This window comes from Xyrauchen texanus, chromosome 4 (assembly GCF_025860055.1).
Source record: "Xyrauchen texanus isolate HMW12.3.18 chromosome 4, RBS_HiC_50CHRs, whole genome shotgun sequence".
Taxonomy (NCBI): Eukaryota; Metazoa; Chordata; class Actinopteri; order Cypriniformes; family Catostomidae; genus Xyrauchen; species Xyrauchen texanus.
Genome location: NC_068279.1, coordinates 36,265,482 through 36,284,281, shown reverse-complemented (window position 1 = coordinate 36,284,281; position 18,800 = coordinate 36,265,482). Strand labels below are relative to the sequence as shown.

Below are 18,800 nucleotides of genomic sequence, written 5' to 3'. Positions count from 1 at the left end.
ATCTTATGCTTCACAGTCATTTAATGGGCATTTACAAGGCCCCAAATGTCCATCTGAAGAATGTAACACATGCAAACATACGTTTGCCAATCACACTTTATATTAGGTGGTCTTAACTTCTATGTACTAACATTAAATGCATACAAGACTATGTATTTACTGTGTTACTACATGTTGTTCTGAAAAATGTCCACATTTGCTGCTACTGAGGTTGAGGTACTGGTAGGTTTTGGGGTAAGGGTTGGGTTAGGCATAAAGTTAACAGTGTAACTACAAATGTAATTAAATGCAAGTTCTTTAAATGTAATTACAATGCAACATTGTGTATGTACATAATAAGTACATTGGATCAAATTATTAAGTACATAGTAGTTAAGGCCACCTAATATAAAGTGGGTCCAGTTTGCTTGGTGCTGTGTGTGTGTGTGTGTGTGTATGGAAGGGCTGGGTGTATTTGTAAAGGGGCAGTGGCATAACTACAGGTAGTGCGATGTGTGTCACATTGGTGCCCAGGGGAATGGGGGACCCGACAATTGCTTTGCACTGGGGACCGTAATATATGTATATTTACAGTACTGTACAAAAGTTTCACACAAACATTTGTTTTAAGATGGTTATTTATATCTTCAGCTTTAGTGTGTCAATAGGAAATATAAATGTTAGACTCCCTAACATTACTTTTGCAAATAGAAAAGATTAGAATAGATGAACAGGGAGCTAGGAATGAAATTAGGAATAAAATACAAACTTTATACAATAGATTACATTTTAAAAGCCAGTTTTTGACTTGCATTGTCAAGGACCATTACATTCTTGCATTTAAAGAAAGCATGACAGAGCACAACATAATGAAGGAGTCTTTTGGTGCATTTTACAAAAGTTCTTTTAACTTGACCTGACCTTAAGAAAGGTAACGTCAGTAAACAATTTTGGTTACTCATTCCATATTTATGAAATATAAATTACTGATGTATGTCGACAACCTGTAATATGCTTCCCTCATCTCATTACAATCCCTGATGGTGTATTTCTTTCATTGTACATAAAAGTTATTTTCCAATTGAAATCATGGTTAGCTTCAGGGTTTGGGTAAGGGGTTAGAATATATGGTTAGGTTTGGGGTTTCAGTTAGGTGTTTGACTTCAAAACCCAGATGTTTCTCTTTCTTCCATGGTACATGGAAAAGTTTTTTTCCATATTAAATTCAAGCTTAGCTTTAGGGGTTAGACTTTATGAAAAATCATGCTAACTTTGTTTGTTGGTTCGTTTGTTTTTCTCTCTTGGAATAAAAGCCATAAATGTTTTTGTTCAAGCCAATTTTGGTTTTGATTGTAACAAAAGCAAGATTTCATTACAAACTCATTAATTTGGAACTTAGACTTGGAACAACGCTTTAGAATATATTTGCCACCCCAAACCTAATCGATAGCGATGATGTCATCATAATAGTTGTATATAATGCATTGAATTGCGATTGTTTTTGTCTTGCATACTGCACTTGCATATTTAATTTTTATTTGTCTTTCCTTTCTTGTTTCTTTTTAACCATCCATAGCCACCTTTAAATTGTGAAGACAGTGTCATCTTGTATCGATTCTCATGCACAGCCAGGTGTCATGACAACAAAAAAACCATACTGATGGTGCATTTAATTAATCTAAATCCAAATCCTAAAACCTAAGCTTATCTATAACTTTGTCATTTTCCTCTTTTATTATCTAGTCCATCATTTAAGAGTCTTTGGTGCTGTGTGTGTGTGTGTGTGTGTGTGTGTGTGTGTATACTCAGCCCCTCCAATCAGGGCAGGGTATATTTGTATAGAAGAGCAGAAGGGACTTGGGTTTCGGTGGGTGGGGGGTGAAAGCGGTCTTAATCTCGCTGAGAGAAAAAGAGAGGAGGTTTGTGTGTGGTATCTCAGAGAAAAGGATAATGGCCTCTCTCACAGTAGAAAAGAAGCCCATGTAGCGCTGCTGACAGACAAGGTCACCCAGAACTGTGAGGCAGGGACTAGAAGTGGCCTTGAAAGGCAGGCCTCAATCTTAGCCTTGCAGGGCTCAGGTTTATAGTACTGTATCATGGATTTACTGTACATTCACCTAGAGGGGGCACATCACACTGGCTTAAAATGAAAGGCTGTAATACAGTGCCGGGATCGTGGCTATTTTTTTGCTTGTCTCATCGTGGTTTTGTGTCTCACAGTGTGTGACTGGAGTGAACGTTTTGTTCTTGATGGTCAGTCGGTTTGGATTGTGTGTAGTTGGATTCCGTATTTGTAAGGGTTATGCAAACGTGATTATGATTAGTACATTTGCTTAATATGTTTAAGGGTAAAATTTTGTGTTTTGCAATCAAAATTGTATTTTCTATTTGCATCTCTGTGTGAGTTTTTGTGTGTCTGTGCATGTGTGTTGGGCGCATTGAGCCCTCCTTATATCATCTGTTCCCTCCACAAATCGGCGTGCATCATCCTTGATCTCTCTGCCTCTCGGATTGGCTAGACTCCTCTGCCATGGGCATTTTTACAGAGGAGAGCCAATCAGAGGAGAGGACACAGAGACACGGGGGGGCCAGGCCAAGGCAGCGCTGTAATGGAGAATCTGTCCATCGCTTTTAACACAGAGCAGCTCACACATTAATTGTTACACGTTAACATGCTTTCTTATTGTAAAGCCTAAACCAATTTGGTGTGCCAACGTATACCTCAACTCCTGTGCATTTGGATGCCTTTTTATCTTGATGCTTTTGTTTGTATATGTGAGCTTTGTTTGAGGAACACATTTAATTTAGTTAATTAAGGGTAACTATTGCTTCAGTTGAAATAGTGTCTAAACCATAATTTCATAGGACTATAATAGGATATTATAAAATATATCAAACTTAAAATGCAGGATAACACATACAAAATAATAAAATTCACTATTGGAGATCTGTCAATTTTGGTGCCTTTTTTGCCCTTAGCTCTGGTTAATTTCCGACCTCCGTCCGATGTGTGTTTATGTGTGAAAATGTGCAAGTACTATGTGACACAAAGTTTTAATGGTAATCGATCCTTTGTACCATTTGTTTGGCAGAATATTAATGTGTGCTAGTTCTTTACTTTGCAAGCTTTATGCATTCCCACACCCTGGGTTTTAAATGGGGCTCTTAAAAGGTGAGATGTTTTGTCATATACTTAAAACCACATTGACAAAAAAAAACCCAGAGAATTTTCCAGAATGTCGCTGTGGTGTCAGTCATAGCACTGAGAGATCAAGTCATTGTTGTGATACGTGTAAGAAGTCTGCTGGTCTGAGACAGGCAGACAAAAGAGCACTAAAAAGGGAGTTCAGCGACGGGTTATGGGGGTCTGAGCCCCAGTGAGGGGCCATGGTGACCTGCACTGACCGCTGGGCCCAGGGGCCAGACCCTGTTGCTGCTGCCACTCAAGGAGGTGCTTGCCAGGGCAGGAGGGCATGGGAAGAGCCCGGGATATGAAAAACACATCGTTAACAGACAGAGAGAAGCCCTCGTGTCTCTACAGATAACAAGACACACAAGATTACAAAGTTCCAGCACTAAACATAGCAACAGAAAAGCCTGACCAAGGAGGCTTGTCATTTGTCAGTAACTGGTATAGGCTTAAGACTGGCATTCATCATTAATCTTTTCTTACAAATATCTACAAATATCAGTTATTTAGGCTGATAATTAACCATTATCACTATTGCTATTGATAATATTCATTGTGATAGTGCTTGCAGTGCAGTACTGTATTTAAATTCCTCCTTTCCATACATTTCTTTATTTAATTCTGCTCAAAATGGCTTCCGTACAGACTCCATTCAAGCTTTGTTTTTAAAAAAATGTTAATAAACGGCTTCCGTACAGACTCCATTCAAGCTTTGTTTTTTAATTTTTTTTAATAAACGTTTTGCTAAATTTCTGCTGTAAGAAAATCTAAAATTCTCCATTGACTTGCATTTTATAAGGTGTGCTACTTAAAATTTAGCTGACAGCGATGATGTCATTGTAATATTTGCATGGTGAATTACGATTGGTCGGTTTTTTTTATTTATTCACATGCTGAATTGTGATTGGGTGTTTCTCCTTGGGTCTATTTGGCCATCTTTGGTTATGTTGATTCTCATGCACAGTCAACAGAAAATAAGATGCGGGTTGAGTGTGAAGACAACGACAAATGTGGCATTGCATTTGTGCAGAACCAGCACCTAAAACCTAAGCTTAAATAAAACTTTGGTATTTCCTTCTGAAAATAAAAATTGCATTCATCATTCAAGATGTCTTTGGTATTATTATGTAAAATATATCTGAAAACTACACATACCACTTGTATATTTAGGATGGTAATGCACAGTTACTGTTGTTGTTCTATTATTTGTGTTGTCATTATTATTGTTTTTATACTAATGTATGCATCTATTTGGAAAATGTTGGGATAAATTGGAAATATTACATTCTGCATGAAATGTCTTGAAAGACTAATTATTTAGTTTAGAGTTTATTGCAGACAAGATGTCTGATCAGTGCTGTAAATATGGGACCACTGGGGTTGCATGAACTTATATAACAATTCTGCCTTCAAAACTAGGCTCAGTCCAAGTCTAGTCCATTCCTATGTGACCAGCTGTTTATACAGATTTACTCTATAATCAAATAAAGGGCAGATGAGAGTTTGTTGGTCTCACCAAGGCTTTCAGTCTCTTTCTCGGTCATTTATCCAACCTGCCACCAGTGGGCAGTGGCACAGAGTTTCACTCAGTCTCTCTCACCACACAGTCTAACCACAACACCAAACTAAAGGCCTGCCGGCATCACTTATGTGACATTAGACTGCCAGACAGGAGCAACTAACTACAAATTCAAACCCTAGTCTGGTCAGTTTAAAGTAACTTTCATATACACCACAGCTACTTTTGCACACCACATGATGTCTGACTGGATTCAAAGAAAATGATGTTTATTTTATGGAAAAATGTATCAAAGTTCAACATAAATTTATTTCTTTGGCTGTAGTTGTGTAATTTAATAATCCAATGTGGTTGTTGTGTTGATTTTTTAATATGCTAACTTCATTACTCTAAATAGAAAAATGATTTAAAATGTGTTTATATGTTTAAGCAAGCAGCTAATAATGTAATATTAGTTTAGTTATTTTTAGTTATTAGTCTTATTAGAAGAAAGCACGCGTGAGCTCTTTTGTACTGATTAGGTTGTGAAAGTGCTTGCTTTGCGGTCCATCATGTGAAATAATTCTAATTGTTAGCCATCGACAGAAGCTTAATTTGTAATTAGCTGTTTTGAAAAATGACACCTTTGTTTGTTTTCTTCTTTTTTCTGCTATATAAATTGTTTGAAGTTCTATTAAATTGTGTTGACATTTTGCATAAAAGATACCAGTCGAATAGTTTAGTCATAATATGTTTTGTGTTATATGTGGCACAGGAATGTATATTAATGTATAAATGTATAACATTTATATTGTCATAGAAGTCAGCTTTTTAAACAATTGTTATGGGGGAAAAAATTGAGTTTTGCTACTGGCATGATTTTCTTTTTTTTTGTATGCTCATGGGTCAAAATTTACCTCAAGCAGTCCAGAACAAACTTTGATTTTGTTTGGTTATTATGTTTGGTGGGAGTGTATTGTGCAGAAGTGTTTGAGCTGGGCAGCACAGCATATCTGTCTGCTCTCCAAATTGAAACTTTATTACCACTGGGAGACACTGATGCCATAGAGGATTTGATTATATATTTTCATATTTTATTTGTTAGCTTATATTACTTTTTTTTTTCTTCTTCTAATTCAATATGCTTTTTTTAAAGCTGAACACTAACAAAACCCACTAACACATTAATTGAAACAGTAAACACTAATAACATGTGTAAACTAAATTGCTTCTGTTCACATTTGTTTAAAGCCACCAGTTATAACAAAAGAAATGTGAAAAAAAACTTAATGTTTTCTTTGAATAATATTCAAGTCTCTTTTTATAACAACACATATTTTTTAAGCCCACATTTTTCTCCACAATCTATTTGTCATTATTTAATGATTTAGAAATGCATCTCAGTAGCTACATTCCTCTGAATTCAATTCAATTCAAAAACATTTTATATATCGCCTTTCACAACACACATCGTTTCAAAGCACCTTTACAGAAGATCAGCCATTAATAGAAGATAAAATTGTAATGTCTATAATGTTGATGAATCATCATTGTGTAATTAGATAAAATACAATTGTGAATTGTGTTTAAAAATAAGAAATTAAATAATAATTGTATTTATAACCCCAGAGGGCGAGCCGAAGGCGACTGTGGCAAGGAACACAAAACTCCATAAGATGGAGAAAAATAACCTTGGAAGAAACCAGACTCACTGTGGGGGCCAGTTCCCCTCTTATGTATAGTGCAAGTCATGGTTTAAAATTATTAAACTAAGTAAGTGTTAAGGGACAGTGTTTAAACAAAAACTAAAAATATTTTGTATGAACTGTAAGATTAATGACCAATGTCTTTGAAGTCAACTAACCGAAGCTGGATTCTAGCACACATAAAAGCAGCACTGACCTCAGTTCTTCATTGAGCACTGGCTCTAATTCCTCTCCCAACAGTTCATTCCTCTACTTCATGCCGCACAATGGCATGACTCACATTACTGGCATACACGCCTTTCCCCGGACAGCTTGCTTTATTATGAGGGACCGGTTTGTTTTGGCAACTCAAGTACAATGAGAAAGAGTACTGGAGCCTGTTTATTTGTTTATTCATTTGTTTGTGTTTTTGTTTCTCTCAGGAGGGCTATGGGGTGATTGTGCTGAACCCCAATGAGAACTCTCTGGAGGTGGAGAAGACTCAAGATCTCTCCAACAGTCCGTCCCCGGACACCTCCGATGAGCCAGCTGAAAAGAGAGAGAAGAAGGAAGAGAGGGACAACAAGAAAAAGAAGGACATTTATGAGAAGTATCGCAGTCCTCAGAAGGAGCGGGAGACTGAGCACATCCCGATACGAGTGAGTGGTGCAGGAAAGATGATAGGTATGAAAGAGAGAGAGAGATAGAGAAACTTTTAGGGTGAAACAGAGGGTGAGAGGTGATTTAAGGCAGCTGAGCGAAAGGGCCACACATGTGCAATCAGATTTGGTGTGTGTGTGTGTCTATGTGTGTATGGAGGGTTGGGCCATAATCCAGTGAGTGTTTGTGAATGTTTGCTGAACGAACATAGTCTTTTTACTCTTTATTTATTTATTTTCTCTTTAAATGCCCTATGGATTTGCCTAACAAGCATGATTTTCTTTCCTATTTTGACATTTCATATTGAAACAGGATTTTTCAATATTAATATTAAAACTAAATATTTATAAAGAAAGAAAGAAGGAAATAAAGATGGACAGAAAAAAGAAAGAGAAAATGAATAAAAAACAAAATCTATGTAAAGAAAGAAAAAAGATAAATGAATAGAGATAGATAGCTAGAACAGAAAGAAAGAAAGAAAGAAAGAAAGAGAAAATTTATTAAAACAAAATCTATGTAAAGAATGAAAGAAATAAAGATCATATTTTTGGTCTGTTGTTCTGTTGTTAAGATCATCAAATTTTAAATGTCAAGTTGATTTTATGTGTAAAGCATTTTTCAAAACACATAGTTTCAAAACAGCTTGACAGACATTTATGCTGTGATGTCTTGAAGTCCTCATCTTTCAGTTTAACTGAATAAAGCATTTGAAAATCAGGCCTTGAAAGTTATTTGTCTTTACGCCCCCATTAAGCTAAAGGCGACTCTGTCAAAGAACACAAACTCCATTAGATGTTAGGTTATGGAGAAAAATAACCTTGGGAGAAACCAAGCTCAGATTGGAGGAGCCAGTTACCCTCTGGCTATACAACATGAATATAATGCCATTATTAGTTAACTATGTGTAGTATAAGTCTTGTTTTATGTGAGTTATAAGTGCAGTAGATGTTGGTGGGCAAAGTTTAAAACTAAAGGATTGTGTTTCAACTGTAAGATTAATGATTAAGTGTCTTTGAAGTCCATCCCAATTGACTGCTGAAGTGCATGCAGATGCAGTGTCCTTTTTATTTGTCTGATGAAGGTTTTAGTTGCCATTAATTTATTGTCTATTCCATTTCAAGAGAGTGTAGTCTCCTCTGACCAAGATGATGCAGTCAGAGGCATTTCGTATTAAAAGGGAATTTTGGGTGGGGCTTTCTGATAGATTCAGTATGTGGATAAAGTATGCACACCACAAATACATGCCATTAAAATGAATAATTTCTAATGCAAAACCACAAGGCAAATGGATGAAACAAGGAAACATCAACTGGAAATTGTCGTGCTTTGTTTTATCACCATTTGACGGCCACGTCGTATATCGGCCTGTGTGTGTGACACGTCACACTTCTTGTGCTGTCATTTACTGCCATTGATTCACTAGCGGTGTGTGAGCTGTCATCACACTTCTAAGGCACATACCTTCACACACACACACACACACACACAGACACGCACATACGGCAGGATGAGGTATAATTATTTGCACTATTAAGATGAAGTCAGCTTTAAAACCATCATACTTTCTATTTCTTTGTAAACAAATTCTCTTAATTACCATCTTTTTATCACAGTAAAGTAACTCTGACACCTATCATAACCTAAAACATTCAGTCCAGGGCAGAAATCTGTAGTGTTGCCCAGAGGAAGTTGTTTCATCAGCACATACACACACAGTAAGAGAAGAAAATCTATGAACTAGCCATCAGTGAGTGTGAACCTGAGATTTCAACACCTTGTCCATTTTTGAGGCGTTTCATTAGTGTTGGTGTGGTGAATAGAAAGTTGTTCTCCAGGCTACTGTGTGTAAGAGAACAGATCACTATCAATATCTATATGAGCTCAACACTGCTTAAATCTTCATGTTCTGGTGTGTGTTTATGAGTAAGAGACAGAGAAACAGTGTGTATGTGTCTTGGAGGACCTGCATCACCCTGAAGAGGAGGAAGGAGGAATGGAAGAACCCATATTGATATCTTGATAAATATTTCAGCTGGGATAGTTTAGGATTCATATAATGAGTAGACTTAGAATCTTTCGCTCACTCGTTAGACTAGTCCAGTTCTGCAAGATGGCCTTGCAGTTTTTTACACTCTGATGTCTGCCGGCTTTCCACATTCCACATTATGTAGCCCCGGACAGGAGCGAGCTGCACCAACACAAGGTCATGCACTGATGGCTAAGTGTGTGTGTGCTTACATACAAATTTGTTGCCCTTTAGGATGTCCTCATATGGAAAATGGTGATTCATAAGTAAAGTATAACTGAGCAGTGTGTATATATATATATACACTCACCTAAAGGATTATTAGGAACACCATACTAATACTGTGTTTGACCCCCTTTCGCCTTCAGAACTGCCTTAATTCTACGTGGCATTGATTCAACAAGGTGCTGAAAGCATTCTTTAGAAATGTTGGCCCATATTGATAGGATAGCATCTTGCAGTTGATGGAGATTTGTGGGATGCACATCCAGGGCACGAAGCTCCCGTTCCACCACATCCCAAAGATGCTCTATTGGGTTGAGATCTGGTGACTGTGGGGGCCATTTTAGTACAGTGAACTCATTGTCATGTTCAAGAAACCAATTTGAAATGATTCGAGCTTTGTGACATGGTGCATTATCCTGCTGGAAGTAGCCATCATAGGATGGGTACAAGGTGGCCATAAAGGGATGGACATGGTCAGAAACAATGCTCAGGTAGGCCGTGGCATTTAAACGACGCCCAATTGGCACTAAGGGGCCTAAAGTGTGCCAAGAAAACATCCCCCACACCATTACACCACCACCACCAGCCTGCACAGTGGTAACAAGGCATGATGGATCCATGTTCTCATTCTGTTTATGCCAAATTCTGACTCTACCATCTGAATGTCTCAACAGAAATCGAGACTCATCAGACCAGGCAACATTTTTCCAGTCTTCAACTGTCCAATTTTGGTGAGCTCTTGCAAATTGTAGCCTCTTTTTCCTATTTGGAGTGGAGATGAGTGGTACCCGGTGGGGTCTTCTGCTGTTGTAGCCCATCCGCCTCAAGGTTGTGCGTGTTGTGGCTTCACAAATGCTTTGCTGCATACCTCAGTTGTAACGAGTGGTTATTTCAGGCAAAGTTGCTCTTCTATCAGCTTGAATCAGTCGGCCCATTCTCCTCTGACCTCTAGCATCAACAAGGCATTTTTACCCACAGGACTGCCGCATACTGGATGTTTTTCTCTTTTCACACCATTCTTTGTAAACCCTAGAAATGGTTGTGCGTGAAAATCCCAGTAACTGAGCAGATTGTGAAATACTCAGACCGGCCCGTCTGGCACCAACAACCATGCCACGCTCAAAATTGCTTAAATCACCTTTCTTTCCCATTCTGAAATTCAGTTTGGAGTTCAGGAGATTGTCTTGACCAGGGCCACACCCCTAAATGCATTGAAGCAACTGCCATGTGATTGGTTGATTAGATAATTGCATTAATGAGAAATTGAACAGGTGTTCCTAATAATCCTTTAGGTGAGTGTATATGTATATATACACTGATCAGCCACAATATTAAAATCACCTGCCTAATATTGTGTAGGTCCCCCTCGTGCTGCCAAAATGGCGCCAACCCGCATCTCAGAATAGCAAACTGAGTTACAGTAGACTTTGTCACTTCGAACCAGTCTGGCCATTCTCTGTTGCCCTGTCTCATCAACAAGGAATTTCCATACACAGAACTGCCACTCACTGGATGCTTTTTGTTTTTGGCACCATTCTGAGTAAATTCTAGAGACTGTTGTGTGTGAAAATCTCAGGACATCAGCAGTTACAGAAATACTCAAACCAGCCCATCTGGCACCAACAATCAGGCCATGTTTGAAATCACTGAGATCAAATTTTTTTCACCATTCTGATGGTTGATGTGACCTACAACTGAAGCTCCTGACCTGTATCTGCATGATTTTATGCACTGCCACACGATTGGCTGATTAGATAATTGCATGGTTGATTGTTGGTGCCAGATGGGCTGGTTTGAGTATTTCTGTAACTGCTGATCTCCTGGGATTTTCACACAACAGTCTCTTGAATTTACTCAGAATGGTGCCAAAAATGGAATGGCCAGACTGGTTTGAACTGACAAAGTCTACGGTAACTCAGATAATTGCTCTGTACAATTGTGGTGAGAAGAATGCTATTCTGAGATGAGGGTTGGCTGCGTTTTGGCAGCACGTGACGATGCTTTCAAAACAGATTCTGGAAAAATAAAGGTGCATCATCTCACTCTCCAAAAAAGTGCCCTGTCCAGTCGCGGTGCAGAACTCCGCCATTGCACAAGAAAAATTCAGCGATGGAGGAGACTGTTAAATATTGTGATGTTCCATGCTACGGTCACACCGATTTTTTAGGTCATCGTTGTGTGTCGCGTTAAGAGTGATGCAAAAGACAGCTCCGAATTGAGCAGCCAGAGTGTCCGGAATGAGTTCAATCGCATTTAAAACCACCTCCCGATGTGGTTTGAATCAGATTCGGAAAAATCAGATTTCACATGGTTTTTTGCTGTCCAGACTATCAAAAACTCCTCTTGATACAATTTGGATATGCAAAAAATCTGATTTTTAGTGGCAGTCTGAACAAGGCCTTAGTTACTTTCCAAAACTGGTACAAACATCACCAAGCAGTTGCTGTTGTGAAGATTGGTAGCCAGTCATGACAGCAAACACTGAACGCCTCCCTGTACTCATACCGTATACTGGAACCACACACATGTCATTATTTGGTAGTGCATAAGGACATTATGTCCAGTCTGATTACAGATGTGTTGTAGAATGCATTTTTTACAAATTTGTTTCCGCTCATATGTATAAAACTTTAATTGCACCAATGAACAGGTACATAAGCGTGTATGTGTGTCTATATTTGTGTGTGTTTTTGCCTTCTCTCCACCCATCCTCTCAGCTCCTTGAGTAGGAGGCGGGTCACACTGAGTCCCATTCTCCCAAACTTTTTAATCTTTTATAGTGGCATTGTATGCTGCTAAACCTCCTCTCCTCCCCTCCTTGACTCCCCGTAGAGCACTAGACCACCTGCACACCGCTTCGGCCAGGCCCTGCAGCTCTGTGCGTTGGTCGCACTGAGTTGATTAATGCACTTCCTTACCCCCATTAAAGACCCCTTAACTACCTTTAGTACTCTTACTTTTTAGCCCCCCTCGGGTTGGAAGCCCCCAGCCCTTCCTAATCTCCCTGCGCTCTTATAGATCACAGCCATTGCAGCCCACGTCTGCAGGCGCCCAAGAAGAGGGGTGGACATGAGAACCGGGGGTTTGAAATAGTGGGGGTGGCATACAAACCTTTTTTGGGAGTTCACTTTACTCTGAATTTGATGCCTAATCCAGTTACCTATTTTCTGTCAGCCAAGTGGAGGAATAGCAAGAACAAAACCCACATTCATCGTTTAAGAAGCTTCCAAAGATTTCATTCAGGCCAGAGCGGACCCAGCTTAGGGCCCCAGCCCCAAGGGGAAAAGAGCAAGTGGACAAAAACCCCAGTACGCTCAGCCTTTCTCTAAAGCACCCACTTATTTTTGTAAATGACTTGAATCCACGTTTTTTCTCACATTTCTTATTGTTGCTTTTTTATTTTAACGTTCCGAGCGAGAGAGAAAGGGAGAGCACTTTGCAAAACATTCAGAAGCAGCAGCTTGTGGGAGGTGTTTTTCTTTTCCCTTCGTGCTCTCTCCATTTCTTCGTTTATTCTTTTCTTAAGTGTCTGCCGAACTTTTAAGTGTCAGATACTTGTGGAGATGGCATGAGTTTATTGAATGCTTGAGCACAGCGCTTCTCTCCGTCTCTTTCAAACATCATGTACACTATGACCTAACATGAGAAAAATAAAACATCCATTGACATTAGGTCTCTGCTTTACATTGTTTTGCAACACACAGTGCTGCCTCTTTTCAGAATACCATACGAATTCTAAGGCAATGGCATTTAAGTGTCACGTGTAAAAGATGGCAAAAAATTCCGAACAATACAAAGATGGCCTTTATAAAGTTATGATAATAATGTAATTGCTACTCATTCTAGCACAGCACATTATGATTTGAACCAATTTTCATGACAGACATGTCTTGTAGTATGCAAAAGATTGTCTCTCCAAATTAATAAAGTCAATACCAAGGACAAATAAATATAGTGCCTATACAAATATTAGGAATCAAATATTTACATGTAAGTATTTGGATACACACATAAAATGCATGCATGTCTTTGGAATATGTAAGGAAATATCAAACCAAGTCGCATTTATTTTAAAGAAGTATAGCACAAATGCAATTGTTAAGCAAAACTTGTCACAAAAGGGGTGTTTGAAGAAAATAAAACAATAGATGTATTGTTCAGTAATTGGACACTTTCTAGTTGTCAAAGGTTAGTTTTCCACTGTGAATATGATGAACTATGCCTGCCGTTACTCTGCTAAGGAACTTTTGTGAATTTGAGGGGAAATTATTTCATACATCCATTAAAAATCAACTCAAAACCAGTTAGTTAAAATGATGATTGTTTTGAGAAAATGTGTAGCATCGTTTGTTTGCATATGCCATTTTTTTGTTTGATAATTCATATCTTAAAGGATTAGTTTGCCCAAAAATGAAACTTCTCTCATAATTTACTCACCCTCATGCCATCCCAGATGTGAATGACTTTCTTCTTCAGAACACAAATCATGATTTTTGTAAGAATATTTTAGCTCTGTGGGTCTATAAATTACAAGTGAATAGGTGCCAAAATTTTGATGCTTCAAAAAGCACTTATAGCCATCATAATAGTAATCTATACGACTCCAATGGATTAATTTCTGTCTTCTGAAGTGAAACACTAGGTGTGTGTAAGAAAAATATCAATATTTAAAACTTTTCTTACTAGAAATGAAGGAGGGTCGAGGTCAAGCACGTTGACAAGTTCTTGAAAACAGACATGTGAAATATGAAAAAAAAGGAAGGGCAGTCACAGACAATCATTCATAGATGCCTCATTCAGCTGGTTTGAATATGTCTACTGCAGTTCCATCTTGGAACAAGAAAAGAAGAGCTGTTTGAATCGATTTGAATGCAAGTGAAAAGAGGAGATGCCTCAAACTGAGTTCCTTGCTCAGCGCACAGCATAAACTGCTTTTGTGTGGAAACAGTATTGGGATCCATAGAAACAGCTGCTAATAAGGGATCTACGTATGAATATATAGGCAGAGGAGGCTTACGCAGTTTTGTCACGGGAGAGGCAGTTTGAACTCTCATCAACGTATAAATGGTAAATGGTCTGCACTTTTGTAGTGCTTTCTTTAACCTTAGAAGTTACCAAAGCGCTTTACACTTTGTCCCAATCACCCATTCACACACACATTCACACTCACACTCACACTCATACACCAGTGTTGGCAGAGCTGCCATGCAAGGCACTAGCCTGTCATTGGGAGCAACTTGGGGTTCAGTGTCTTGCCCAAGGACACTTCGGCATGTGGAGTTATGTGGGCCGGGAATTGAACCGTCAGTCCTGCGATTGGCAGCTGACCCGCTCTACCACCTGAGCCAACCTCAAGCTGGCCTGAAGCGAACATTTTAAGGAAAAAGTTGTAATAATTGATATTTTCTTACACACACTTAGCATTACATTTCAGAACACATTACTTAATCCACTGAGTTGTATGTATTGCTTTTATGATGGCTATATGTGTTTTTTGGAGCTTCAAAAAGTTGGCACCGATTTACTTGCATTTTATGGACCTACAGAGCTGAAATCTTCTTCTAAAAAGTGTAATCTGTGTTCTGCTGAAGAATGAAAGGCATACACTTCTGGGATGGAATGAGTGTGAGTAAATGATAAGAGAATTTTAATTTTTGGTGAAATATTCAATATCAAAATTGTGAAGTTAATATGAGTTACAGAATTTACTTGTCCACAAAGTCTCTCCAGAATTCTACAAGTTTTACCGACAAGACTTTGATATGAAGTCACCATGAGTTCAAGGGGTTACGACTTGGGTTGCAGGTTGTGTGTGGCTGGTGTACTTTTTGTGCCTCTACGGCGTCCTTCGTCTCCACAGGAACATCATCCATTATTTATCTCTCGTCTTCTCTCTACCATTCCCCTGGGGATGAGTAGAATCCGTGTTTTGGAGATGTACTGTTTCCCAATGCTTGGCTCATACATCTCTAACCTACATGTATGGCCCTGCCGTGCCAGAGATGTCATGAGACTTGTATTCTGGCTCGGCTTGTATCAGCCTCAGTCAGTGCTCTGGTAGTTCACCGACACTTGTGGAGGTCTTCGGTATATGTGAACTTTGGCCTTGAAGACCTTCCACATAACCCACATTGCAAAGACAAGCGTGTCTACCAGACGTGGCTTAATTAAACTTCTGAACCGGCGATATGACTGGAGGTGAGGTCAAAATCAAAGGTTATGTGGTTCTCTGCTGTTTAAAGTGTGTGTTGAGGTGTCTGTGTGCGTGAGTGTATTTTCTTTATTTTGTGCTTGACTTTTGTACATTGGATTTATGTGGTAGGGCACCTGTGAACTCATATACAGCATATGCATATGATTTTGTTGTTGTTGTTGTTGTCAAAGCCACAGTGTCATGGTGTTATAGGTGGTTGCCTGGGTGGTAATATTGCAAGAGGGTTGATAGAGTGTTCTGTGTGGTTCCTAGTTTGTTTCTTACTGCCCAAAATCAAAAGAGCATAACCCTCAATAATATTCTAGTCCCTAGAGTCAGCAAATATGTTCACAGACATTTCTTCTTAAATTTGATACATGTTTTGCTTCTGATGATTGTATGTGTTGCCTGTATTGTGACTTTAAAATTGTTTTATTGGTTAATCTGAAAGTTGAACATTTTTGTAGGAGCCGAGCTGAATGATATCATATAGTTTTGCTATCTCGTAAGAATTATTACTAGTTTGTGACCATGAGCCTGTGTTGATGTGGAACAAGTTAAAGGTGTGAACAGTAGACACGAACAGTGATGCTTGCCTAGCATAAGATGCTTGCCCTTCAAATGATTCATACCAGGCTGTGTTTATATTTTACAAGCTATAGACTATGATTTTCATAGTATGAAACCTTCATGTATTTTGATATATGTGGCAGAACATACATACCATCTTTCGGCAGAGAAGGCAGATCTATATAGTTGTAGTACCCCATAAAAATATGGGATAAAGGTAGTTGACAAGTCTCGCAGTGTTTATTTATTTTTTATTTTTTTATGCATGCAGTTTTATTACTGCTAATTGATAGCTACATGGAACATTTTTGCTTTATTTACATAAATATTAATTGTTTTTGTCATACTGCAGAACCATTTAAATGAATCTAGTGTTGGCATTTAAGTGATTGAAAATGTAAAACATTTTTTTTTAAATGTTTACCAATCATAGCACCTAACATATACTTTCCCTTATACATTTGTGTGTATTTAAACCTGAAATCTTGACATTGTTAAAAAAAAAGAAAAATATTATGCACATATAACTTTATTATAGACGTATATACAGTACATATAGGGAGAGATACAGAGAGAGGAACAGAGAAATGTGAAATGTCTTTGTGTCTGAAGCAACTGTCTCTGTGTGCCTGTATATGTGTTATCCTTTGTTATTTTTGCATATGAACTGCTTGTCAACCCTTGCCACTGTCTGAGACCTCCTCGCTCTGAAGCGGTGCATTGTAACTGCTCTTGGGGCGAATCCCGCTGAAACTCCACTCAGATGTCTGCTCCCAATCTTCCCGTTAGGTCAACCAAAAAACACATCCAATCTGCTGTCAGAACCCAAAGCAAGGCCTTTCACAGCAGACCTTTACACACAAACCACTGTCTGTGCTGCTCGCCCATGCCTTCTTCCCACTAACATCAATTAAATAGAAGCAGTAATTTAATCTGACAATCACAGGCTTTGAATGAGACAGGTTGAGATGTCACAGAGATGACCTTTCTGCCCACATGCAGCCAAGAGCTATATTTTGCAGAGTCCTTTTTAGTTTGTTAATGAGATATTGATTTGAAACAATGCACTACCAAATTTTGTCGAGATTATCTCCATGCTAACAAGGTCACAGTGTTGTCACAGTACAGTCTTGTGTTTATCAGCACTAAATCTCCACCTCCTTTTATAAAATTCCTTTTCTGTCTGTACCCCCCGCCGCCACACTTTTCATTTCCTGTCTTCCCTAAGCATGTTGTTATTCTGCCCACATCTTCCCCGTTGGCTGCGTTTGTCATCTTACTGGCTTTCGGTGGGCTCTCTAGTCGTTAATTACTTGTGATTTTCAAATCATCTCCTTAGTTCATGTTCTCTCCCCATCCCTGTCCCCTCCGCAAGATATGAGGGCTCCAGCAGCAGTCGCACTCCTTTCTCAATGAGCACCTTGTCTGGAACTGACCAGGTGTGGAGGGCAAATCTGCAGGAAGTGAGTGCCTGTGCTTGTTTTGCCAGCCTGATGCGTCTAGTGTTCCATGCATGCTAACAGCACTATCAGGAAGTCCACGCGCCATCATGAAACCCAGTCTCTGCCTTATCCAAGAATATAAACCCACCACTCACACTGCCAACTTTTCAAATCTTCAGCATTATCAGCTTTCCCAGCTTCTTGTTTCTTGCTATTAGTCCGTAGTCCCTGTAAGTGCCAACCATGTGGATCTAGCAGAAAGACGCGACAGGCTAGCGAACATTTGAGGCACTTAATATGAATCTCGGCAAACACCAGGATAGAATGTCCACACAATTACCTCAATGGCTTATTTAATGTTTAATCATTTAACTAATTGAAAATAAGCCCATATCCGGCTGAAAAGGTACCACTGGACATTGAAATGAGCTGAGGTGACTTTGTTTGCCAGTGTGGCCAGAAAGACTTAGCTTAGTTAAATATAAGTATTATGGATGTCCTTTTTAAAGGTGGTGGTTGACATAGTTAAATGAAAGCTGAATAGAAATGTAGGAACACATTCTGTATATTGTATGGGATTCTGATAAAACAACACAACAAATTAGCAATTTTTGTCTTGTTGTCTTTGTACATTGCTGCATTCATCTTTCCCTCGATCCTGACTAGTCTCCCAGTTCCTGCCGCTGAAAAACATCCCCACAGCACGATGCTGCCACCACCATGCTTCACTGTAGTGATGGTATTGGCCAGGTGATGAGAGGTGCCTGGTTTCCTCCAGACATAACACTTGCCATTCAGGCCAAACAGTTAAATCTTTGTTTCATCAGACCAGAGAATATAGTTTCTCATGGTCTGAGAGTCCTTCAGGTGCCTTTTGGCATGCCATCAGTTGCAGGGCTGTTTTGCAAAGGTAGTGTTTGGGAGTCTAAAAATTATATTGCCTATTGAAGCACTAAAGTTGAAGATAATAATAACCATCTTAAAACAAATATTTGTGTGAAACATCTTATGTGCCTAAGACTTCTGCACAGTACTATATATATATATATATATATATATATATATATATATACACACTATATATATATAGGGCTGTTGATTTAATGTGTTAATTCAGTGTGATTAATGTTATTAAAAATAACGCGTTAAAAAATGTTGTATGTAATATACCGTAATGCTGTAATAAGAAAGATTCTTGAGAAATGCAAGCTTGTAGTATCATCTGTTTACTCCAGAGGGCAGTAATTGAAACTTCAGCTGTGTGGCAATGCGCAGTTTATACAGTGAAGAAAAACACACTTGAGCAGCAGAACCACACAGACATGCGTTACG

General features: G+C 38.7%; 1 protein-coding gene across 3 annotated transcripts in view; it reads left to right on the top strand.

The window, feature by feature from the left end:
- Window positions 1–18,800, top strand: part of LOC127636013 (cotranscriptional regulator FAM172A homolog) — a 214,340-nt gene that overhangs the window by 81,246 nt on the left and 114,294 nt on the right. For 2 of the 3 annotated variants that reach the window (XM_052116378.1, XM_052116370.1), the window contains exon 7: window positions 6,796–7,011. In XM_052116378.1, coding sequence (XP_051972338.1) covers window positions 6,796–7,011 — 216 coding nt within the window. Of the gene's footprint in view, window positions 1–6,795; window positions 7,037–18,800 lie in introns of all 3 variants that reach the window. The other variant, XM_052116387.1, reaches the window with a different exon arrangement.